The 26,074-nt window shown below is 49.7% G+C and overlaps 1 protein-coding gene across 5 annotated transcripts in view; it reads left to right on the forward strand.

Annotated features, from left to right (window-relative positions):
- Window positions 1-26,074, forward strand: part of LOC139546211 (pneumococcal serine-rich repeat protein-like) — a 92,454-nt gene that overhangs the window by 21,928 nt on the left and 44,452 nt on the right. For all 5 annotated transcript variants that reach the window (XM_071354331.1, XM_071354333.1, XM_071354334.1 and 2 more), the window contains 4 exons: window positions 15,925-16,007; window positions 17,486-17,614; window positions 19,064-19,186; window positions 22,149-22,247. In XM_071354331.1, coding sequence (XP_071210432.1) covers window positions 15,925-16,007; window positions 17,486-17,614; window positions 19,064-19,186; window positions 22,149-22,247 — 434 coding nt within the window. The remainder of the gene's footprint in view (window positions 1-15,924; window positions 16,008-17,485; window positions 17,615-19,063; window positions 19,187-22,148; window positions 22,248-26,074) is intronic.

Genomic DNA, 26,074 nt, shown 5'->3' on the forward strand with positions numbered 1-26,074 from the left:
TTCCCTGATGATGGTGCATTTCTCCTAGCTTCCGTTTCCTGGTGACGGTGCATTTCTCCTGGCTTCCGTTCCCTGGTGACGGTGCATTTCTCCTGGCTTCCGTTTCCTAATGATGGTGCATTTCTCCTGGCTTCCGTTTCCTGGTGACGGTGCATTTCTCCTAGCTTCCATTTCCTGGTGACGGTGCATTTCTCCTAGCTTCCATTTCCTGGTGACGGTGCATTTCTCCTAGCTTCCATTTCCTGGTGACGGTGCATTTCTCCTAGCTTCCATTTCCTGGTGATGGTGCATTTCTCCTAGCTTCCATTTCCTGGTGATGGTGCATTTCTCCTAGCTTCCATTTCCTGGTGATGGTGCATTTCTCCTAGCTTCCATTTCCTGGTGATGGTGCATTTCTCCTAGCTTCCATTTCCTGGTGATGGTGCATTTCTCCTGGCTTCCATTCCCTGGTGATGGTGCATTTCTCCTAGCTTCCATTTCCTGGTGATGGTGCATTTCTCCTGGCTTCCATTCCCTGGTGATGGTGCATTTCTCCTAGCTTCCATTTCCTGGTGATGGTGCATTTCTCCTGGCTTCCATTCCCTGGTGACGGTGCATTTCTCCTAGCTTCCATTTCCTGGTGACGGTGCATTTCTCCTAGCTTCCATTTCCTGGTGACGGTGCATTTCTCCTAGCTTCCATTTCCTGGTGATGGTGCATTTCTCCTAGCTTCCATTTCCTGGTGATGGTGCATTTCTCCTAGCTTCCATTCCCTGGTGATGGTGCATTTCTCCTAGCTTCCATTCCCTGGTGATGGTGCATTTCTCCTAGCTTCCATTTCCTGGTGATGGTGCATTTCTCCTAGCTTCCATTTCCTGGTGACGGTGCATTTCTCCTAGCTTCCATTTCCTGGTGACGGTGCATTTCTCCTAGCTTCCATTTCCTGGTGACGGTGCATTTCTCCTAGCTTCCATTTCCTGGTGACGGTGCATTTCTCCTGGGTTTGGACCTTTTTGTTTCACCGAGTCTAAGAATGTGTCCGAAATGACACTTCCCTATATAGTGCGATACTTTAGCTCTGGTTCTAGAGAATAATGGCATTTGGGACATAGCCTTGATGTGTATTAGTATGATGTGTTGGTACTGGCGGTGTAGGGGATGTGTGTTGGTACTGGCTGTATAGGGGATGTGTGTTGGTACTGGCGGTGTAGGGGATGTGTATTGGTACTGGCGGTGTAGGGGATGTGTGTTGGTACTGGCGGTGTAGGGGATGTGTATTGGTACTGGCGGTGTAGGGGATGTGTATTGGTACTGGCGGTGTAGGGGATGTGTGTTGGTACTGGCAGTGTAGGGGATGTGTGTTGGTACTGGCGGTGTAGGGGATGTGTATTGGTACTGGGGATGTGTGTTGGTACTGGCGGTATAGGGGATGTGTTGGTACTGGCGGTGTAGGGGATGTGTGTTGGTATAGGGGATGTGTATTGGTACTGGCGGTATAGGGGATGTGTTGGTACTGGCGGTGTAGGGGATGTGTGTTGGTATAGGGGATGTGTGTTGGTACTGGCAGTATAGGGGGTGTGTTGGTACTGGCGGTATAGGGATGTGTGTTGGTACTGGCGGTGTAGGGGATGTGTGTTGGTACTGGCGGTATAGGGGGTGTGTGTTGGTACTGGCGGTATAGGGATGTGTATTGGTACTGGCGGTATAGGGGATGTGTATTGGTACTGGCGGTGTAGGGGATGTGTATTGGTACTGGCGGTGTAGGGGATGTGTATTGGTACTGGCGGTGTAGGGGATGTGTATTGGTACTGGTGGTGTAGGGGGTGTGTGTTGGTACTGGCGGTGTAGGGGATGTGTACTGGTACTGGCGGTGTAGGGGGTGTGTGTTGGTACTGGCGGTGTAGGGGATGTGTATTGGTACTGGCGGTGTAGGGGATGTGTGTTGGTACTGGCGTTGTAGGGGATGTGTGTTGGTACTGGCTGTATAGGGGATATGTATTGGTACTGGCGGTGTAGGGGATGTGTGTTGGTACTGGCGGTGTAGGGGATATGTACTGGCGGTGTAGGGGATGTGTGTTGGTACTGGCGGTGTAGGGGATGTGTGTTGGTACTGGCGGTGTGGGGATGTGTGTTGGTATAGGGGATGTGTATTGGTACTGGCGGTGTAGGGGATGTGTGTTGGTACTGGCGGTGTAGGGGATGTGTGTTGGTATAGGGGATGTGTGTTGGTACTGGCGGTGTAGGGGATGTGTATTGGTACTGGCTGTATAGGGGATGTGTGTTGGTACTGGCGGTGTAGGGGATGTGTGTTGGTACTGGCGGTGTAGGGGATGTGTGTTGGTACTGGCGGTGTAGGGGATGTGTATTGGTACTGGCGGTGTAGGGGATGTGTATTGGTACTGGCGGTGTAGGGGATGTGTGTTGGTACTGGCAGTGTAGGGGATGTGTGTTGGTACTGGCAGTGTAGGGGATGTGTGTTGGTACTGGCGGTGTAGGGGATGTGTATTGGTACTGGGGATGTGTGTTGGTACTGGCGGTATAGGGGATGTGTTGGTACTGGCGGTGTAGGGGATGTGTGTTGGTATAGGGGATGTGTATTGGTACTGGCGGTATAGGGGATGTGTTGGTACTGGCGGTGTAGGGGATGTGTGTTGGTATAGGGGATGTGTGTTGGTACTGGCGGTGTAGGGGATGTGTGTTGGTATAGGGGATGTGTGTTGGTACTGGCAGTATAGGGGGTGTGTTGGTACTGGCGGTATAGGGATGTGTGTTGGTACTGGCGGTGTAGGGGATGTGTGTTGGTACTGGCGGTATAGGGGGTGTGTGTTGGTACTGGCGGTATAGGGATGTGTATTGGTACTGGCGGTATAGGGGATGTGTATTGGTACTGGCGGTGTAGGGGATGTGTATTGGTACTGGCGGTGTAGGGGATGTGTATTGGTACTGGCGGTGTAGGGGATGTGTATTGGTACTGGCGGTGTAGGGGATGTGTATTGGTACTGGCGGTGTAGGGGGTGTGTGTTGGTACTGGCGGTGTAGGGGATGTGTACTGGTACTGGCGGTGTAGGGGGTGTGTGTTGGTACTGGCGGTGTAGGGGATGTGTATTGGTACTGGCGGTGTAGGGGATGTGTGTTGGTACTGGCGGTGTAGGGGATGTGTGTTGGTACTGGCTGTATAGGGGATATGTATTGGTACTGGCGGTGTAGGGGATGTGTGTTGGTACTGGCGGTGTAGGGGATATGTACTGGCGGTGTAGGGGATGTGTGTTGGTACTGGCGGTGTAGGGGATGTGTGTTGGTACTGGCGGTGTGGGGATGTGTGTTGGTATAGGGGATGTGTATTGGTACTGGCGGTGTAGGGGATGTGTGTTGGTACTGGCGGTGTAGGGGATGTGTGTTGGTATAGGGGATGTGTGTTGGTACTGGCGGTGTAGGGGATGTGTATTGGTACTGGCGGTGTGGGGATGTGTGTTGGTACTGGCGGTGTAGGGGATGTGTATTGGTACTGGCGGTGTAGGGGATGTGTGTTGGTACTGGCGGTGTAGGGGATGTGTGTTGGTACTGGCGGTGTAGGGGATGTGTGTTGGTACTGGCTGTATAGGGGATATGTATTGGTACTGGCGGTGTAGGGGATGTGTGTTGGTACTGGCGGTGTAGGGGATATGTACTGGCGGTGTAGGGGATGTGTGTTGGTACTGGCGGTGTAGGGGATGTGTGTTGGTACTGGCGGTGTGGGGATGTGTGTTGGTATAGGGGATGTGTATTGGTACTGGCGGTGTAGGGGATGTGTGTTGGTACTGGCGGTGTAGGGGATGTGTGTTGGTATAGGGGATGTGTGTTGGTACTGGCGGTGTAGGGGATGTGTATTGGTACTGGCGGTGTGGGGATGTGTGTTGGTACTGGCGGTGTAGGGGATGTGTATTGGTACTGGCGGTGTAGGGGATGTGTATTGGTACTGGCGGTGTAGGGGATGTGTGTTGGTACTGGCGGTGTGGGGATGTGTATTGGTACTGGCGGTGTAGGGATGTGTGTTGGTACTGGCGGTGTGGGGATGTGTATTGGTACTGGCGGTGTAGGGATGTGTATTGGTACTGGCTGTATAGGGGATGTGTGTTGGTACTGGCGGTGTAGGGGATGTGTGTTGGTACTGGCGGTGTAGGGGATGTGTGTTGGTATAGGGGATGTGTGTTGGTACTGGCGATGTAGGGGATGTGTGTTGGTACTGGTGGTATAGGGGATGTGTATTGGTACTGGCGGTGTAGGGGATGTGTGTTGGTACTGGCGGTGTAGGGGATGTGTGTTGGTACTGGCGGTGTAGGGGATGTGTGTTGGTACTGGCGGTATAGGGGATGTGTGTTGGTACTGGCGGTGTAGGGGATGTGTGTTGGTACTGGCGGTGTAGGGGATGTGTGTTGGTACTGGCGGTATAGGGGATGTGTGTTGGTACTGGCGGTATAGGGGATGTGTGTTGGTACTGGCGATGTAGGGGATGTGTGTTGGTACTGGCGATGTAGGGGATGTGTATTAGTACTGGCGGTGTAGGGGATGTGTGTTGGTACTGGCGGTGTAGGGGATGTGTGTTGGTACTGGCGGTGTAGGGGATGTGTGTTGGTACTGGCGGTATAGGGGATGTGTGTTGGTACTGGCGGTATAGGGGATGTGTGTTGGTACTGGCGGTATAGGGAATGTGTGTTGGTACTGGCGGTATAGGGGATGTGTGTTGGTACTTGCGGTATAGGGGATGTGTATTAGTACTGGCGTTGTAGGGGATGTGTGTTGGTACTGGCGGTATAGGGGATGTGTGTTGGTACTGGCGTTGTAGGGGATGTGTGTTGGTACTGGTGGTATAGGGGATGTGTATTGGTACTGGCGGTGTAGGGGATGTGTGTTGGTACTGGCGGTGTAGGGGATGTGTGTTGGTACTGGCGGTATAGGGGATGTGTGTTGGTACTGGCTGTATAGGGGATGTGTGTTGGTACTGGCGGTATAGGGGATGTGTATTGGTACTGGCGGTATAGGGGATGTGTATTGGTACTGGCGGTATAGGGGATGTGTGTTGGTACTGGCGGTATAGGGGATGTGTGTTGGTACTGGCGGTATAGGGGATGTGTGTTGGTACTGGCGGTATAGGGGATGTGTGTTGGTACTGGCGGTATAGGGGATGTGTGTTGGTATAGGGGATGTGTGTTGGTACTGGCGGTGTAGGGGATGTGTATTGGTACTGGCGGTGTAGGGGATGTGTGTTGGTACTGGCGGTGTAGGGGATGTGTATTGGTACTGGCGGTGTAGGGGATGTCTGTTGGTACTGGCGGTGTAGGGGATGTGTATTGGTACTGGCGGTATAGGGGATGTGTGTTGGTACTGGCGGTATAGGGGATGTGTGTTGGTACTGGCGGTATAGGGGATGTGTGTTGGTATAGGGGATGTGTGTTGGTACTGGCGGTGTAGGGGATGTATATTGGTATAGGGGATGTGTGTTGGTACTGGCGGTATAGGGGATGTGTGTTGGTACTGGCGGTATAGGGGATGTGTGTTGGTATAGGGGATGTGTGTTGGTACTGGCGGTGTAGGGATGTGTATTGGTATAGGGGATGTGTGTTGGTACTGGCGGTGTAGGGGATGTGTGTTGGTACTGGCGGTGTAGGGGATGTGTTTTGGTACTGGCGGTGTAGGGGATGTGTGTTGGTACTGGCGGTGTAGGGGATGTGTGTTGGTACTGGCGGTGTAGGGGATGTGTGTTGGTACTGGCGGTATAGGGGATGTGTGTTGGTACTGGCGGTGTAGGGGATGTGTATTGGTACTGGCGGTGTAGGGGATGTGTATTGGTACTGGCGGTGTAGGGGATGTGTATTGGTACTGGCGGTGTAGGGGATGTGTATTGGTACTGGCGGTGTAGGGGATGTGTATTGGTACTGGCGGTGTAGGGGATGTGTATTGGTACTGGCGGTGTAGGGGATGTGTGTTGGTACTGGCGGTGTAGGGGATGTGTGTTGGTACTGGCGGTGTAGGGGATGTGTGTTGGTACTGGCGGTATAGGGGATGTGTGTTGGTACTGGCGGTGTAGGGGATGTGTGTTGGTACTGGCGGTATAGGGGATGTGTGTTGGTATAGGGGATGTGTGTTGGTACTGGCGGTGTAGGGGATGTGTATTGGTACTGGCGGTGTAGGGGATGTGTGTTGGTACTGGCGGGGTAGGGGATGTGTATTGGTACTGGCGGTGTAGGGGATGTGTATTGGTACTGGCGGTGTAGGGGATGTGTGTTGGTACTGGCGGTGTAGGGGATATGTACTGGCGGTGTAGGGGATGTGTGTTGGTACTGGCGGTGTAGGGGATGTGTGTTGGTACTGGCGGTGTGGGGATGTGTGTTGGTATAGGGGATGTGTATTGGTACTGGCGGTGTAGGGGATGTGTGTTGGTACTGGCGGTGTAGGGGATGTGTGTTGGTATAGGGGATGTGTGTTGGTACTGGCGGTGTAGGGGATGTGTATTGGTACTGGCGGTGTGGGGATGTGTGTTGGTACTGGCGGTGTAGGGGATGTGTATTGGTACTGACGGTATAGGGGATGTGTGTTGGTACTGGCGGTGTAGGGGATGTGTGTTGGTACTGGCGGTGTGGGGATGTGTATTGGTACTGGCGGTGTAGGGATGTGTGTTGGTACTGGCGGTGTGGGGATGTGTATTGGTACTGGCGGTGTAGGGATGTGTATTGGTACTGGCTGTATAGGGGATGTGTGTTGGTACTGGCGGTGTAGGGGATGTGTGTTGGTACTGGCGGTATAGGGGATGTGTGTTGGTACTGGCTGTATAGGGGATGTGTGTTGGTACTGGCGGTGTAGGGGATGTGTGTTGGTACTGGCGGTATAGGGGATGTGTATTGGTACTGGCGGTGTAGGGGATGTGTGTTGGTACTGGCGGTGTAGGGGATGTGTGTTGGTACTGGCGGTGTAGGGGATGTGTGTTGGTACTGGCGGTATAGGGGATGTGTGTTGGTACTGGCGGTGTAGGGGATATGTGTTGGTACTGGCGGTGTAGGGGATGTGTATTGGTACTGGCGGTGTAGGGGATGTGTTTTGGTACTGGCGGTGTAGGGGATGTGTGTTGGTATAGGGGATGTGTGTTGGTACTGGCGGTGTGGGGATGTGTATTGGTACTGGCGGTGTAGGGAATGTGTGTTGGTACTGGCGGTGTGGGGATGTGTATTGGTACTGGCGGTGTACGGGATGTGTGTTGGTACAGGCGGTGTAGGGGATGTGTGTTGGTACAGGCGGTGTAGGGGATGTATATTGGTATAGGGGATGTGTGTTGGTACTGGCGGTATAGGGGATGTGTGTTGGTACTGGCGGTATAGGGGATGTGTGTTGGTATAGGGGATGTGTGTTGGTACTGGCGGTGTAGGGATGTGTATTGGTATAGGGGATGTGTGTTGGTACTGGCGGTGTAGGGGATGTGTGTTGGTACTGGCGGTGTAGGGGATGTGTATTGGTACTGGCGGTATAGGGGATGTGTATTGGTACTGGCGGTGTAGGGGATGTGTGTTGGTACTGGCGGTGTAGGGGATGTGTGTTGGTACTGGCGGTGTAGGGGATGTGTGTTGGTACTGGCGGTATAGGGGATGTGTGTTGGTACTGGCGGTGTAGGGGATGTGTGTTGGTACTGGCGGTATAGGGGATGTGTGTTGGTATAGGGGATGTGTGTTGGTACTGGCGGTGTAGGGGATGTGTATTGGTACTGGCGGTGTAGGGGATGTGTGTTGGTACTGGCGGGGTAGGGGATGTGTATTGGTACTGGCGGTGTAGGGGATGTGTATTGGTACTGGCGGTGTAGGGGATGTGTGTTGGTACTGGCGGTGTAGGGGATATGTACTGGCGGTGTAGGGGATGTGTGTTGGTACTGGCGGTGTAGGGGATGTGTGTTGGTACTGGCGGTGTGGGGATGTGTGTTGGTATAGGGGATGTGTATTGGTACTGGCGGTGTAGGGGATGTGTGTTGGTACTGGCGGTGTAGGGGATGTGTGTTGGTATAGGGGATGTGTGTTGGTACTGGCGGTGTAGGGGATGTGTATTGGTACTGGCGGTGTGGGGATGTGTGTTGGTACTGGCGGTGTAGGGGATGTGTATTGGTACTGACGGTATAGGGGATGTGTGTTGGTACTGGCGGTATAGGGGATGTGTGTTGGTACTGGCGGTGTGGGGATGTGTATTGGTACTGGCGGTGTAGGGATGTGTGTTGGTACTGGCGGTGTGGGGATGTGTATTGGTACTGGCGGTGTAGGGATGTGTATTGGTACTGGCTGTATAGGGGATGTGTGTTGGTACTGGCGGTGTAGGGGATGTGTGTTGGTACTGGCGGTATAGGGGATGTGTGTTGGTACTGGCTGTATAGGGGATGTGTGTTGGTACTGGCGGTATAGGGGATGTGTATTGGTACTGGCGGTATAGGGGATGTGTATTGGTACTGGCGGTATAGGGGATGTGTGTTGGTACTGGCGGTATAGGGGATGTGTGTTGGTACTGGCGGTATAGGGGATGTGTGTTGGTACTGGCGGTATAGGGGATGTGTGTTGGTACTGGCGGTATAGGGGATGTGTGTTGGTATAGGGGATGTGTGTTGGTACTGGCGGTGTAGGGGATGTGTATTGGTACTGGCGGTGTAGGGGATGTGTGTTGGTACTGGCGGTGTAGGGGATGTGTATTGGTACTGGCGGTGTAGGGGATGTCTGTTGGTACTGGCGGTGTAGGGGATGTGTATTGGTACTGGCGGTATAGGGGATGTGTGTTGGTACTGGCGGTATAGGGGATGTGTGTTGGTACTGGCGGTATAGGGGATGTGTGTTGGTATAGGGGATGTGTGTTGGTACTGGCGGTGTAGGGGATGTATATTGGTATAGGGGATGTGTGTTGGTACTGGCGGTATAGGGGATGTGTGTTGGTACTGGCGGTATAGGGGATGTGTGTTGGTATAGGGGATGTGTGTTGGTACTGGCGGTGTAGGGATGTGTATTGGTATAGGGGATGTGTGTTGGTACTGGCGGTGTAGGGGATGTGTGTTGGTACTGGCGGTGTAGGGGATGTGTATTGGTACTGGCGGTGTAGGGGATGTGTGTTGGTACTGGCGGTGTAGGGGATGTGTGTTGGTACTGGCGGTGTAGGGGATGTGTGTTGGTACTGGCGGTATAGGGGATGTGTGTTGGTACTGGCGGTGTAGGGGATGTGTGTTGGTACTGGCGGTATAGGGGATGTGTGTTGGTATAGGGGATGTGTGTTGGTACTGGCGGTGTAGGGGATGTGTATTGGTACTGGCGGTGTAGGGGATGTGTGTTGGTACTGGCGGGGTAGGGGATGTGTATTGGTACTGGCGGTGTAGGGGATGTCTGTTGGTACTGGCGGTGTAGGGGATGTGTGTTGGTACTGGCGGTATAGGGGATGTGTGTTGGTACTGGCGGTATAGGGGATGTGTGTTGGTACTGGCGGTATAGGGGATGTGTGTTGGTATAGGGGATGTGTGTTGGTACTGGCAGTGTAGGGGATGTGTATTGGTATAGGGGATGTGTGTTGGTACTGGCGGTATAGGGGATGTGTGTTGGTACTGGCGGTATAGGGGATGTGTGTTGGTACTGGCGGTATAGGGGATGTGTGTTGGTATAGGGGATGTGTGTTGGTACTGGCGGTGTAGGGATGTGTATTGGTAGAGGGGATGTGTGTTGGTACTGGCGGTGTAGGGGATGTGTGTTGGTACTGGCGGTATAGGGGATGTGTATTGGTACTGGCGGTGTAGGGGATGTGTGTTGGTACTGGCGGTGTAGGGGATGTGTGTTGGTACTGGCGGTGTAGGGGATGTGTGTTGGTACTGGCGGTATAGGGGATGTGTGTTGGTACTGGCGGTGTAGGGGATATGTGTTGGTACTGGCGGTGTAGGGGATGTGTATTGGTACTGGCGGTGTAGGGGATGTGTTTTGGTACTGGCGGTGTAGGGGATGTGTGTTGGTATAGGGGATGTGTGTTGGTACTGGCGGTGTGGGGATGTGTATTGGTACTGGCGGTGTAGGGAATGTGTGTTGGTACTGGCGGTGTGGGGATGTGTATTGGTACTGGCGGTGTACGGGATGTGTGTTGGTACAGGCGGTGTAGGGGATGTGTGTTGGTACAGGCGGTGTAGGGGATGTATATTGGTATAGGGGATGTGTGTTGGTACTGGCGGTATAGGGGATGTGTGTTGGTACTGGCGGTATAGGGGATGTGTGTTGGTATAGGGGATGTGTGTTGGTACTGGCGGTGTAGGGATGTGTATTGGTATAGGGGATGTGTGTTGGTACTGGCGGTGTAGGGGATGTGTGTTGGTACTGGCGGTGTAGGGGATGTGTATTGGTACTGGCGGTATAGGGGATGTGTATTGGTACTGGCGGTGTAGGGGATGTGTGTTGGTACTGGCGGTGTAGGGGATGTGTGTTGGTACTGGCGGTGTAGGGGATGTGTGTTGGTACTGGCGGTATAGGGGATGTGTGTTGGTACTGGCGGTGTAGGGGATGTGTGTTGGTACTGGCGGTATAGGGGATGTGTGTTGGTATAGGGGATGTGTGTTGGTACTGGCGGTGTAGGGGATGTGTATTGGTACTGGCGGTGTAGGGGATGTGTGTTGGTACTGGCGGGGTAGGGGATGTGTATTGGTACTGGCGGTGTAGGGGATGTCTGTTGGTACTGGCGGTGTAGGGGATGTGTATTGGTACTGGCGGTATAGGGGATGTGTGTTGGTACTGGCGGTATAGGGGATGTGTGTTGGTACTGGCGGTATAGGGGATGTGTGTTGGTATAGGGGATGTGTGTTGGTACTGGCAGTGTAGGGGATGTGTATTGGTATAGGGGATGTGTGTTGGTACTGGCGGTATAGGGGATGTGTGTTGGTACTGGCGGTATAGGGGATGTGTGTTGGTATAGGGGATGTGTGTTGGTACTGGCGGTGTAGGGATGTGTATTGGTATAGGGGATGTGTGTTGGTACTGGCGGTGTAGGGGATGTGTGTTGGTACTGGCGGTGTAGGGGATGTGTATTGGTACTGGCGGTATAGGGGATGTGTATTGGTACTGGCGGTGTAGGGGATGTGTGTTGGTACTGGCGGTGTAGGGGATGTGTGTTGGTACTGGCGGTGTAGGGGATGTGTGTTGGTACTGGCGGTATAGGGGATGTGTGTTGGTACTGGCGGTGTAGGGGATGTGTTTTGGTACTGGCGGTGTAGGGGATGTGTGTTGGTATAGGGGATGTGTGTTGGTACTGGCGGTGTGGGGATGTGTATTGGTACTGGCGGTGTAGGGAATGTGTGTTGGTACTGGCGGTGTGGGGATGTGTATTGGTACTGGCGGTGTACGGGATGTGTGTTGGTACAGGCGGTGTAGGGGATGTGTGTTGGTACTGGCGGTGTAGGGGATGTGTGTTGGTACTGGCGGTGTAGGGGATGTGTGTTGGTACTGGCGGTGTAGGGGATGTGTGTTGGTATAGGGGATGTGTGTTGGTACTGGCGGTGTGGGGATGTGTATTGGTACTGGCGGTGTAGGGGATGTGTGTTGGTACTGGCGGTATAGGGGATGTGTGTTGGTACTGGCGGTGTAGGGGATGTGTGTTGGTACTGGCGGTGTAGGGGATGTGTGTTGGTACTGGCGGTGTAGGGGATGTGTGTTGGTACTGGCGGTATAGGGGATGTGTGTTGGTACTGGCGGTGTAGGGGATGTGTATTGGTACTGGCGGTGTAGGGGATGTGTGTTGGTACTGGCGGTGTAGGGGATGTGTTTTGGTACTGGCGGTGTAGGGGATGTGTGTTGGTATAGGGGATGTGTGTTGGTACTGGCGGTGTGGGGATGTGTATTGGTACTGGCGGTGTAGGGAATGTGTGTTGGTACTGGCGGTGTGGGGATGTGTATTGGTACTGGCGGTGTACGGGATGTGTGTTGGTACAGGCGGTGTAGGGGATGTGTGTTGGTACAGGCGGTGTAGGGGATGTATATTGGTATAGGGGATGTGTGTTGGTACTGGCGGTATAGGGGATGTGTGTTGGTACTGGCGGTATAGGGGATGTGTGTTGGTATAGGGGATGTGTGTTGGTACTGGCGGTGTAGGGATGTGTATTGGTATAGGGGATGTGTGTTGGTACTGGCGGTGTAGGGGATGTGTGTTGGTACTGGCGGTGTAGGGGATGTGTATTGGTACTGGCGGTGTAGGGGATGTGTGTTGGTACTGGCGGTGTAGGGGATGTGTGTTGGTACTGGCGGTGTAGGGGATGTGTGTTGGTACTGGCGGTATAGGGGATGTGTGTTGGTACTGGCGGTGTAGGGGATGTGTGTTGGTACTGGCGGTATAGGGGATGTGTGTTGGTATAGGGGATGTGTGTTGGTACTGGCGGTGTAGGGGATGTGTATTGGTACTGGCGGTGTAGGGGATGTGTGTTGGTACTGGCGGGGTAGGGGATGTGTATTGGTACTGGCGGTGTAGGGGATGTCTGTTGGTACTGGCGGTGTAGGGGATGTGTATTGGTACTGGCGGTATAGGGGATGTGTGTTGGTACTGGCGGTATAGGGGATGTGTGTTGGTACTGGCGGTATAGGGGATGTGTGTTGGTATAGGGGATGTGTGTTGGTACTGGCAGTGTAGGGGATGTGTATTGGTATAGGGGATGTGTGTTGGTACTGGCGGTATAGGGGATGTGTGTTGGTACTGGCGGTATAGGGGATGTGTGTTGGTATAGGGGATGTGTGTTGGTACTGGCGGTGTAGGGATGTGTATTGGTATAGGGGATGTGTGTTGGTACTGGCGGTGTAGGGGATGTGTGTTGGTACTGGCGGTGTAGGGGATGTGTATTGGTACTGGCGGTATAGGGGATGTGTATTGGTACTGGCGGTGTAGGGGATGTGTGTTGGTACTGGCGGTGTAGGGGATGTGTGTTGGTACTGGCGGTGTAGGGGATGTGTGTTGGTACTGGCGGTATAGGGGATGTGTGTTGGTACTGGCGGTGTAGGGGATGTGTATTGGTACTGGCGGTGTAGGGGATGTGTGTTGGTACTGGCGGTGTAGGGGATGTGTTTTGGTACTGGCGGTGTAGGGGATGTGTGTTGGTATAGGGGATGTGTGTTGGTACTGGCGGTGTGGGGATGTGTATTGGTACTGGCGGTGTAGGGAATGTGTGTTGGTACTGGCGGTGTGGGGATGTGTATTGGTACTGGCGGTGTAGGGGATGTGTGTTGGTACAGGCGGTGTAGGGGATGTGTGTTGGTACTGGCGGTGTAGGGGATGTGTGTTGGTACTGGCGGTGTAGGGGATGTGTGTTGGTACTGGCGGTGTAGGGGATGTGTGTTGGTATAGGGGATGTGTGTTGGTACTGGCGGTGTGGGGATGTGTATTGGTACTGGCGGTGTAGGGGATGTGTGTTGGTACTGGCGGTGTAGGGGATGTGTGTTGGTACTGGCGGTATAGGGGATGTGTGTTGGTACTGGCGTTGTAGGGGATGTGTGTTGGTACTGGCTGTATAGGGGATATGTATTGGTACTGGCGGTGTAGGGGATGTGTGTTGGTACTGGCGGTGTAGGGGATGTGTACTGGTGGTGTAGGGGATGTGTGTTGGTACTGGCGGTGTAGGGGATGTGTATTGGTACTGGCGGTATAGGGGTTGTGTATTGGTACTGGCGGTATAGGGGATGTGTATTGGTACTGGCGGTGTAGGGGATGTGTGTTGGTACTGGTGGTGTAGGGGATGTGTATTGGTACTGGCGGTGTAGGGGATGTGTGTTGGTACTGGCGGTGTAGGGGATGTGTGTTGGTACTGGCGGTGTGGGGATGTGTGTTGGTATAGGGGATGTGTATTGGTACTGGCGGTGTAGGGGATGTGTGTTGGTACTGGCGGTGTAGGGGATGTGTGTTGGTATAGGGGATGTGTGTTGGTACTGGCGGTGTAGGGGATGTGTATTGGTACTGGCGGTGTGGGGATGTGTGTTGGTACTGGCGGTGTAGGGGATGTGTGTTGGTACTGGCGGTGTAGGGGATGTGTATTGGTATAGGGGATGTGTGTTGGTACTGGCGGTGTAGGGGATGTGTGTTGGTACTGGCGGTATAGGGGATGTGTATTGGTACTGGCGGTGTAGGGGATGTGTGTTGGTACTGGCGGTGTAGGGGATGTGTGTTGGTACTGGCGGTGTAGGGATGTGTGTTGGTACTGGCGGTATAGGGGATGTGTGTTGGTACTGGCGGTGTAGGGGATGTGTGTTGGTACTGGCGGTGTAGGGGATGTGTGTTGGTATAGGGGATGTGTGTTGGTACTGGCGATGTAGGGGATGTGTGTTGGTACTGGCGGTATAGGGGATGTGTGTTGGTACTGGCGGTGTAGGGGATGTGTGTTGGTACTGGCGGTGTAGGGGATGTGTGTTGGTACTGGCGGTGTAGGGGATGTGTGTTGGTACTGGCGGTGTAGGGGATGTGTGTTGGTACTGGCGGTATAGGGGATGTGTGTTGGTACTGGCGGTGTAGGGGATGTGTGTTGGTACTGGCGGTGTAGGGGATGTGTGTTGGTACTGGCGATGTAGGGGATGTGTGTTGGTACTGGCGATGTAGGGGATGTGTGTTGGTACTGGCTGTATAAGGGATGTGTATTAGTACTGGCGGTGTAGGGGATGTGTGTTGGTACTGGCGGTGTAGGGGATGTGTGTTGGTACTGGCGGTGTAGGGGATGTGTGTTGGTACTGGCGGTGTAGGGGATGTGTGTTGGTACTGGCGGTATAGGGGATGTGTATTAGTACTGGCGGTGTAGGGGATGTGTGTTGGTACTGGCTGTACAATGCTTTCAGAAAGTATTCAGACCCCTTGACTTTTTCCACATTTTGTTACGTTACAGCCTTATTCGAAAATGGATTAAATCGTTTCTTTCCCTCATCAACCTACACACAATATCCCATAATGACAAAGCAAAAACAGGTTTGTTGAATTTTACATAAGTATTCAGACCTTCTACTCAGTACTTTGTTGAAGCACCTTTGGCAGCGATTACAGCCTCCAGTCTTCTTAGGTATGACGCTACAAGCTTGGTACACCTGTATTTGGGGAGTTTCTCCCGTTCTTCTCTGCTGATCCTCTCAAGCTCTGTCAGGTTGGATGGGGAGCGATGCTGAAAAGCTATTTTCAGGTCTCTCCAGAGATGTTCGATCGGGTTCAAGTCCGGGCTCTGGCTGGACCACTCAAGGACATTCAGAGACTTGTCCCACACCACTCCTGCGTTGTCTTGGCTGTGTGCTTAGGGTTGTAGTCCTGTTGGAAGGTGAACCTTCGCCCCAGTCTGAGGTCCTGAGCGCTCTGGAGCAGATTTTCATTCATTTTTCATTATCTCTCTGTACTTTGCTTCGTTCATCTTTCACTCCATCCTGACTAGTCTGCCAGTCATCCCCACAGCATGATGCTTCAACGTAAGGATGGTGCCAGGTTTAACAATCGTTCCATCTCTCTCTCCTGTAGCCTGCGTCTGCTCGGGGTAAAATAATCCTTCCCCCTCTCTCTCTCTCCTGTAGCCTGCGTCTGCTCGGGGTAAAATAATCCTTCCCTCTCTCTCTCTCTCCTGTAGCCTGCGTCTGCTCGGGGTAAAATAATCCTTCCCTCTCTCTCTCTCTCCTGTAGCTTGCGTCTGCTCGGGGTAAAATAATCCTTCCCTCTCTCTCTCTCTCCTGTAGCCTGCGTCTGCTCGGGGTAAAATAATCCTTCCCTCTCTCTCTCTCTCCTGTAGCCTGCGTCTGCTCGGGGTAAAATAATCCTTCCCCCTCTCTCTCCTGTAGCCTGCGTCTGCTCGGGGTAAAATAATCCTTCCCCCTCTCTCTCCTGTAGCCTGCGTCTGCTCGGGGTAAAATAATCCTTCCCCCTCTCTCTCCTGTAGCCTGCGTCTGCTCGGGGTAAAATAATCCTTCCCTCTCTCTCTCTCTCCTGTAGCCTGCGTCTGCTCGGGGTATTGGGATCCAGGTTATTCACAAGTGGAGTCAGATGCCATGCAAGAGACCGCTCCTGGTGCAGAAGTACGTCAGCACCGTGAGAATGATACTTCTAGTGTTGTGAATGTGATTTTAGCCTGGTCCCAGATCTGTTGGGGCCGTACTTCTAGTGTTGTGAATGTGATTTTAGCCTGGTCCCAGATCTGTTGGGGCCGTACTTCTAGTGTTGTGAATGTGATTTTAGCCTGGTCCCAGATCTGTTGGGGCCGTACTTCTAGTGTTGTGAATGTGATTTTAGCCTGGTCCCAGATCTGTTGGGGCCGTACTTCTAGTGTTGTGAATGTGATTTTAGCCTGGTCCCAGATCTGTTGGGGCCGTACTTCTAGTGTTGTGAATGTGATTTTAGCCTGGTCCCAGATCTGTTGGGGCCGTACTTCTAGTGTTGTGAATGTGATTTTAGCCTGGTCCCAGATCTGTTGGGGCCGTACTTCTAGTGTTGTGAATGTGATTTTAGCCTGGTCCCAGATCTGTTGGGGCCGTACTTCTAGTGTTGTGAATGTGATTTTAGCCTGGTCCCAGATCTGTTGGGGCCGTACTTCTAGTGTTGTGAATGTGATTTTAGCCTGGTCCCAGATCTGTTGGGGCCGTACTTCTAGTGTTGTGAATGTGATTTTAGCCTGGTCCCAGATCTGTTGGGGCCGTACTTCTAGTGTTGTGAATGTGATTTTAGCCTGGTCCCAGATCTGTTGGGGCCGTACTTCTAGTGTTGTGAATGTGATTTTAGCCTGGTCCCAGATCTGTTGGGGCCGTACTTCTAGTGTTGTGAATGTGATTTTAGCCTGGTCCCAGATCTGTTGGGGCCGTACTTCTAGTGTTGTGAATGTGATTTTAGCCTGGTCCCAGATCTGTTGGGGCCGTACTTCTAGTGTTGTGAATGTGATTTTAGCCTGGTCCCAGATCTGTTGGGGCCGTACTTCTAGTGTTGTGAATGTGATTTTAGCCTGGTCCCAGATCTGTTGGGGCCGTACTTCTAGTGTTGTGAATGTGATTTTAGCCTGGTCCCAGATCTGTTGGGGCCGTACTTCTAGTGTTGTGAATGTGATTTTAGCCTGGTCCCAGATCTGTTGGGGCCGTACTTCTAGTGTTGTGAATGTGATTTTAGCCTGGTCCCAGATCTGTTGGGGCCGTACTTCTAGTGTTGTGAATGTGATTTTAGCCTGGTCCCAGATCTGTTGGGGCCGTACTTCTAGTGTTGTGAATGTGATTTTAGCCTGGTCCCAGATCTGTTGGGGCCGTACTTCTAGTGTTGTGAATGTGATTTTAGCCTGGTCCCAGATCTGTTGGGGCCGTACTTCTAGTGTTGTGAATGTGATTTTAGCCTGGTCCCAGATCTGTTGGGGCCGTCTCATGACTATAGGACCTTGGCGAGACGGAGCAAGCAGACCTGGGACCAGCCAGTCTAGTGTGATTGACCAGTAAACTGAAATGGATTATGATAATAACATTACCGTTGCTTCAGGATTGTCTCGGAGTCTCAACGTTGCGTGTTGTATCTCTCTCAGGTATCTCCACAAGCCCTATCTCATCAGTGGGAATAAGTTTGACCTGCGTATCTATGTGTACGTGACGTCTTACGACCCGCTCCGTGTTTACATCTTCCAAGATGGACTCGTCCGTTTCGCCAGCTGCAAGTAAGTCATTATTTGTTTTAATATGTTACCTGTTTCGTTCAGTCACCCGTTTCAGTTATTTATCTCCGTCTTTGAAAGATTTCCATAAAGCCTGCAGGTATAAGGCTTCAGAGCGTGTTATAGATGTGTTATAGATGTGTTATAGATGTGTTATAGATGTGTTATAGATGTGTTATAGATGTGTTATAGATGTGTTATGTAGCATGTATGAGCTTTTATAATGGCTCATACTGTGTGTGTCTCTATCAACATGTTCCCATATGGTCCCTGTGTCGGGTGTTCAGTGTAATGATTGGTCCCTGTGACGGGTGTTCAGCGTAATGATTGGTCGGGTGTTCAGTGTAGTGATTGGTCGGGTGTTCAGCAGTGTAATGATTGGTCCCTGTGTCGGGTGTTCAGCGTAATGATTGGTCGGGTGTTCAGTGTAGTGATTGGTCGGGTGTTCAGTGTAGTGATTGGTCGGGTGTTCAGTGTAGTGATTGGTCGGGTGTTCAGTGTAGTGATTGGTCGGGTGTTCAGTGTAGTGATTGGTTGGGTGTTCAGTGTAGTGATTGGTTGGGTGTTCAGTGTAATGATTGGTCGGGTGTTCAGTGTAATGATTGGTCGGGTGTTCAGTGTAATGATTGGTCGGGTGTTCAGCGTAATGATTGGTCACTATGTCGGGTGTTCAGTGTAATGATTGGTCGGGTGTTCAGTGTAATGATTGGTCGGGTGTTCAGTGTAATGATTGGTCGGGCGTTCAGTGTAATGATTGGTCGGGCGTTCAGTGTAATGATTGGTCGGGTGTTCAGTGTAATGATTGGTCGGGTGTTCAGTGTAATGATTGGTCGGGTGTTCAGTGTAATGATTGGTCGGGTGTTCAGTGTAATGATTGGTCGGGTGTTCAGTGTAATGATTGGTCGGGTGTTCAGTGTAATGATTGGTCGGGTGTTCAGTGTAGTGATTGGTCCCTGTGACGGGTGTTCAGCGTAATGATTGGTCCCTGTGACGGGTGTTCAGCAGCGTAATGATTGGTCACTGTGTCGGGTGTTCAGTGTAATGATTGGTCACTGACGGGCTTTCAGTGTAATGATTGGTCACCGTGTCGGGTGTTCAGTGTAATGATTGGTCACTGACGGGCTTTCAGTGTAATGATTGGTCACCGTGTCGGGTGTTCAGTGTAATGATTGGTCACTGACGGGCTTTCAGTGTAATGATTGGTCCCTGTGTCGGGTGTTCAGCGTAATGATTGGTCCCTGTGTCGGGTGTTCAGTGTAATGATTGGTCACTGTGACGGGTGTTCAGTGTAATGATTGGTCACTGTGTCGGGTGTTCAGCGTAATGATTGGTCACTGTGTCGGGTGTTCAGTGTAATGATTGGTCACTGTGTCGGGTGTTCAGTGTAATGATTGGTCCCTGTGTCGGGTGTTCAGCGTAATGATTGGTCACAGTATTTGTTCTCCTCTGTAGGTATTCGTCGTCTATGAAAAGCCTTGGCAACAAGTTCATGCACCTGACCAACTACAGCGTCAACAAGAAGAACTCAGACTATCAGAGCAATGACAGTGACAAGGCCTGCCAGGGACACAAGTGGTAACCATGTTTTATTGGATATTACAAATTGGGTGGTTCCAGCCCTGAATGCTGATTGGCTGACAGCTGTGGTATATCAGACCGTATTCCACGGAATGACAAAACATGTATTTTTACTGCTCTAGTTACGTTGGTAACCAGTTTATAACAGCAGTAAGGCACCTCAGGGGTTTGTGGTATATGGTCAATTTACCACGACTAAGGGCTGTATCCAGGCACTAAGAACCTCCCTTAGCCGTGGTATATTGGCCATATACCACACCCCTTCGTGCCTTATTGTTTAACCTCTCTGGGATATTCGGGACGGTAGCGTCCCACCCCGCCAACATCCAGTGAAAGTGATGGCCGCCAAATTCAAAACAACAAAAATCTCATAATTAAAATTCCTCAACCATACAAGTATTATACACAATTTTAAAGATACAATTCTCGTTAATCCAGCCACAGTGTCTGATTTTCAAATAGGCTTTTCGGCGAAAGCACCACAAACGATTATGTTAGGTCACCACCAAGTCACAGAAAAACACAGCCATTTTTCCAGCCAAAGAGAGGAGTCACAAAAAGCAGAAATAGAGATAAAATTAATCACTAACCTTTGATGATCTTCATCAGATGACACTCATAGGACTTCATGTTAAACAATATATGTATGTTTTGTTCGATAAAGTGGATATTTATATCCAAAAATCTAATTTTACATTGGTGTGTTATGTTGAGTAGTTCCAAAACATGCTGTGATTTTGCAGAGAGCCACATCAATTCACAGAAATACTCATAATTAACATTGATAAAGATACAACTATTAAACATGGAACTTTAGATAAACTTCTCCTTAATGCAACCGCTGTGTCAGATTTTTTTTTAAACTTTACGGAAAAAGCAAACCATGCAATAATCTGAGTACGGCGCTCAGAGACCAAAACAGCCAAAGAGATATCCGCCATGTTGGAGTCAACATAAGTCAGAAATAGCATTATAAATATTCCCTTACCTTTGATGATCTTCATCAGAATGCACTCCCAGGAATCCCAGTTCCACAATAAATGTTTGATTTGTTCGATAAAGTTCATCCTTTATGTCCAAATACCTTCCTTTGTTAGGGCGTTTGGTAAACAAATCCAAACGCGCGTGCAAGTCCAGCCGAAAGGTCGGACGAAAAGTCCAAAAAGTTCCGTTACAGTTCGTAGAAACATGTCAAACGATGTATAGAATCAATCTTTAGGATGTTTTTAACATAAATCTTCAATAATGTTCCAATGTTCCAGAATTCCTTTGTCTTCAGAAATGCGATGGAACGCGAGCTACCTCTCACGTGAACGAGCGTCACGAGCTCAAAGCATTCTGCCAGACCTCTGACTCATTCCCCTCTCATTCGCCCCCACTTCACAGTAGAAGCATCAAACTAGGTTCTAAAGACTGTTGACATCTAGTGGAAGACGTAGGAAGTGCAACATTACCAATATCCCACTGTATCTTCAATAGGGAATGAGTTGAAAAACGACCAACCTCAGATTTCCCACTTCCTGGTTGGATTTTTTCTCAGGTTTTTGCCTGCCATGTGAGTTCTGTTATACTCACAGACATCATTCAAACAGTTTTAGAAACTTCAGTGTTTTCTATCCAAATCTACTAATAATATGCATATATTAGCAACTGGGACTGAGGAGCAGGCAGTTCACTCTGGGCACCTTATTCATCCAAGCTACTCAATACTGCCCCCCTGTCACCAAGAAGTTAAATATATGCCATTTGGCTGACCCTTTTGTCCAAAGCGACTTACATTCATGCCTGCTTACATGCATGTCAGTAGCACATAACAAACAGACAGACATACATAAATACATACATAAATACATACATTACATACATATATTACATACATACATACATACATACATGACGGACAGAACGACATGACATACAGTTGAAGTTGAAGTTTACATACACCTTGGCCAAATACATTTAAACTCAGTTTTTCGCAATTCCTGACATTTAATTCTAGTAAAAATTGGATTCAGGTGTTTCGAAATTGCTCCCAAGGATGAACCAGACTTGTGGAGGTCTGCAATTTTTTTTCTGAGGTCTTGGCTGATTTCTTTAGATTTTCCCATGATGTCAAGCAAAGAGGCACTGAGTTTGAAGGTCGGCCTTGAAATACATTCACAGGTACACCTCCAATTGACTCAAATGATGTCAATTAGCCTATCAGAAGCTTCTAAAGCCATGACATAATTTTCTGGAATTTTCCAAGCTGTTTAAAGGCAGAGTCAACTTAGTCTATGTAAACTTCTGACCCACTAGGATTGTGATGAAAGAAATAAAAGCTGAAATAAATCATTCTCTCTACTATTATTCTGACATTTCACATTCTTAAAATAAAGCGGTGATCCTAACTGACCGAAGACAGGGAATATTTACTAGGATTAAATGTCAGGAATTGTGAAAAACTGAGTTTAAATGTATTTGGCTAAGGTGTATGTAAACTTCTGACTTCAACTGTACATACATGACAGACAGACAAGTCAGCAGTACATAACAGACATACAGTACCAGTCAAAAGTTTGGACACCTACTCATTCAAGGGTTTTTCTTTATTTTTACTATTTTCTACATTGTAGAATAATAGTGAAGACATCAAAACTATGAAATAACACACATGGAATCATGTAGTAACCAAAAATAGATTTTATTTGAGAGATTCTTCAAATAGCCACCTGTTAGAGGAATTTGATTCCTATGAGTTCTAATTTAGTCAGTATTCATAAAATTCCCATAACACCCTTTGTCTTGATGACAGCTTTGCACACTCTTTCATAAACGAGGACATTTCTAAGTGACCCCCCCCCCCCCAACCTGTTGGAACGGTGGTGTACGTACATGTCGGGAGCACGTGACAGGGTTTTCATTCTGTAATTGGACTCAGGTGTGCTTGTGTTTCCGTGCACCTGTGTGTGTGGCGCAGGGCTCTGAAGGCGCTGTGGCATTACCTGGGCTGTAAGGGAGTCAACACTACGCTGATCTGGGAGAAGATCAAGGACATCGTCATGAAGACCATCATTGCGTAAGTCAAGAGTTAAATACTACCGTGTTATAGTACATCTATGGTGTAAGTCAGAGTTAAATACTACCTCGTACATCTATGGTGTAAGTCAGAGTTAAATACTACCGTGTTATAGTACATCTATGGTGTAAGTCAGTTAAATACTACAGTACAATGACTGTAAAAAGAATGGACACGGATGGATCACGTGACACTCATTCATTCCTATGTAAAGACTCAATAACACATTGAAGCCAAAATGAAGACAGATGGTGTCCCATGGGGACATGGACAGTTTGAGTCACTCCAGGAAGTGACGGTGGAGGCTAGCTCAGTGCTGCCCCCTGTCATTGTGTAAAGGCAGCTACACGCGTCACGTAAACGGAGTGACGGACCATCGAATACAGTCTGTTCCAAAGTTTGAGCCACACCAATGTACGTATGACTACACCACATGACCAAAAGTATGTGGACACCCGCTCATCAAACATCTTATTCCAAAATCATAGGCATTAATATGGAGTTGGTCCCCCTTCGCTGCTATAACAGCCTCCACTCTTCTGGGAAGGCTTTCCACTAGATGTTGGAACATTGCTGCTATAACAGCCTCCACTCTTCTGGGAAGGCTTTCCACTAGATGTTGGAACATTGCTGCTATAACAGCCTCCACTCTTCTGGGAAGGCTTTCCACTAGATGTTGGAACATTGCTGCTATAACAGCCTCCACTCTTCTGGGAAGGCTTTCCACTAGATGTTGGAACATTGCTGCTATAACAGCCTCCACTCTTCTGGGAAGGCTTTCCACTAGATGTTGGAACATTGCTGCTATAACAGCCTCCACTCTTCTGGGAAGGCTTTCCACTAGATGTTGGAACATTGCTGCTATAACAGCCTCCACTCTTCTGGGAAGGCTTTCCACTAGATGTTGGAACATTGCTGCTATAACAGCCTCCACTCTTCTGGGAAGGCTTTCCACTAGATGTAGGAACAATGCTGCTATAACAGCCTCCACTCTTCTGGGAAGGCTTTCCACTAGATGTTGGAACATTGCTGCTATAACAGCCTCCACTCTTCTGGGAAGGCTTTCCACTAGATGTAGGAACAATGCTGCTATAACAGCCTCCACTCTTCTGGGAAGGCTTTCCACTAGATGTTGGAACATTGCTGCTATAACAGCCTCCACTCTTCTGGGAAGGCTTTCCACTAGATGTTGGAACATTGCTGCTATAACAGCCTCCACTCTTCTGGGAAGGCTTTCCACTAGATGTTGGAACATTGCTGCTATAACAGCCTCCACTCTTCTGGGAAGGCTTTCCACTAGATGTTGGAACATTGCTGCTATAACAGCCTCCACTCTTCTGGGAAGGCTTTCCACTAGATGTTGGAACATTGCTGCAGGGGACTTAGGCCTGGCTCACAGTCGGCGTTCCAATTCATCCCAAATGTGTTCGATGGGGTTGAGGTCAGGGCTCTGTGCAGGCCAGTCAAGTTCTTCCACACCAATCTCGACAAACCATTTCTGTATGCACCTTGCTTTGTGCACAGGGGCATTGTCATGCTGAAACAGGAAAGGGCCTTCCCCAAACCGTTGCCACAAAGTTGGAAGCACAGAATCGTCTAGAACAGGGGTGTCAAACTCATTTCGCATCGTGGGCCACATACGGCCTAGGGAGATGTCAAGTGGGCCGGACCATTAAAATTATACCATACTCTGCTATAAATAACCAAAATATCATGTCTTTCCTTTGTTTTGGTGTAAAGAAGCACAAGAACATTAGGAAAATATTGAAATTGAATGAACTATCCTTTTACAAAACATTTCATGAAACACCACATATTTCCTTAGACAAATGTGCAATTTACTTTTATCATTCACAAATATGCATTGCAACTGATCCCACTGATTGTACAAAGGCACAAAACTTTAATTGGTACTGAAAAATATAGTAATGCACTTTAAGATTAAATGAGACTTTTAAAGAAAGGAATTTTTTTTCGCTGTGATGAGTCTCGTAGTGGCGTCGAATATTATATTCCTTCAATACCGAAACTTGTTGCAAACACACCAAGCACGAAGGTTTTCCGTGCATCTCTGTAAATAAATAGGACGTGGTCCATTTTTCTTTGAAAATTCTACACTCCTTATCTACTTTTCTCCGTTTGGATAACGACATTTTGGCTAATGAGGGTGTAGCGGAGAGGTAGAGACCAAGGTATTAACAACGTCGTAACAAGCAGCAGATGGCGCATTGATACCGTCTGCTGTTTTCAGTCTGTCTCAGTGATGCGGCTTGTCTTCTACTCTGATGGAAAGAGTGCGCCCCTTAGCGGATAATCCATGAATTGCAGCGAATTAAAAATATTAATTCCATGTCTTTTATGCATTTTTTCCACTTTCAAATTATCCTGCGGGCCTGATCGAACCTCCCTGGGGGCCGGTTCCGGCCCGCAGGCCGTATGTTTGACACCCCTGGTCTAGAATGTCATTGTATGCTGTAGCGTTAAAATTTCCCTTCACTGGAACTAAAGGGCCCAAACCATGAAAAACAGCCCCAGACCATTATTCCTCCTCCACCAAACTTTACAGTTGGCACTATGCATTTGGGCAGGTAACATTCTCCTGGCATTCGCCAAACCCAGATTAGTCCGTCAGACTGCCAGATGGCGAAACGCGTTTTCACTGCTACAGAGTCCAATGGCGGTGAGCTTTACACCACTCCAGCCAACGCTTGGCATTGCGCATTGTGATCTTAGGCTTGTGTGCGGCTGCTCAGCCATGGAAACTAATTTCATGAAGAAACTGTTCTTGTTTGGAACTCGGTGGTGATTGTTGAAATCAAGGACAGACGATTTTTACGCACTTCAGCACTCGGCGGTCCTGTTCTGTAAGCTTGTGTGGCCTACCACTTCGCGGCTAAGGCAGACATTTTAAGAACTTACTTGTTGGAAAGGTGGCATCCTATGACAGTGCCACGTTGAAAGTCACTGTGCTCTTCAGTAAGGCCATTCTACTGCCAGTGTTTGTCTATGGAGATTGCATGGCTGTGTACTCGATTTTTATACACTTGTCAGCTCCTCCAAAAACAATTGTTCTCAAAAAGTGATCTCACTCTGTCTAAACGTGATCTCACTCTGCCTAAACGTGATCTCACTCTGCCTAAACGTGATCTCACTCTGTCTAAACGTGATCTCACTCTGCCTAAACGTGATCTCACTCTGCCTAAACGTGATCTCACTCTGTCTAAACGTGATCTCACTCTGCCTAAACGTGATCTCACTCTGTCTAAACGTGATCTCACTCTGCCTAAACGTGATCTCACTCTGCCTAAACGTGATCTCACTCTGTCCAAATGTGATCTCACTCTGCCTAAACGTGATCTCACTCTGCCTAAACGTGATCTTACTCTGTCTAAACGTGATCTCACTCTGCCTAAACGTGATCTCACTCTGCCTAAACGTGATCTCACTCTGTCTAAACGTGATCTCACTCTGCCTAAACGTGATCTCACACTGCCTAAACGTGATCTCACACTGTCTAACCGTGATCTCACACTGCCTAACCGTGATCTCACACTGCCTAACCGTGATCTCACACTGCCTAAACGAGATCTCACTCTGTCTAAACGAGATCTCACTCTGTCCAAACGTGATCTCACTCTGTCCAAACGTGATCTCACTCTGTCCAAACGTGATCTCACTCTGCCTAAACGTGATCTCACTCTGCCTAAACGTGATCTCACTCTGCCTAAACGTGATCTCACTCTGCCTAAACGTGATCTCACTCTGTCCAAACGTGATCTCACTCTGTCCAAACGTGATCTCACTCTGCCTAAACGTGATCTCACTCT

The sequence above is a fragment of the Salvelinus alpinus genome, chromosome 20, assembly GCF_045679555.1.
Source record: "Salvelinus alpinus chromosome 20, SLU_Salpinus.1, whole genome shotgun sequence".
NCBI classification, from domain to species: Eukaryota; Metazoa; Chordata; class Actinopteri; order Salmoniformes; family Salmonidae; genus Salvelinus; species Salvelinus alpinus.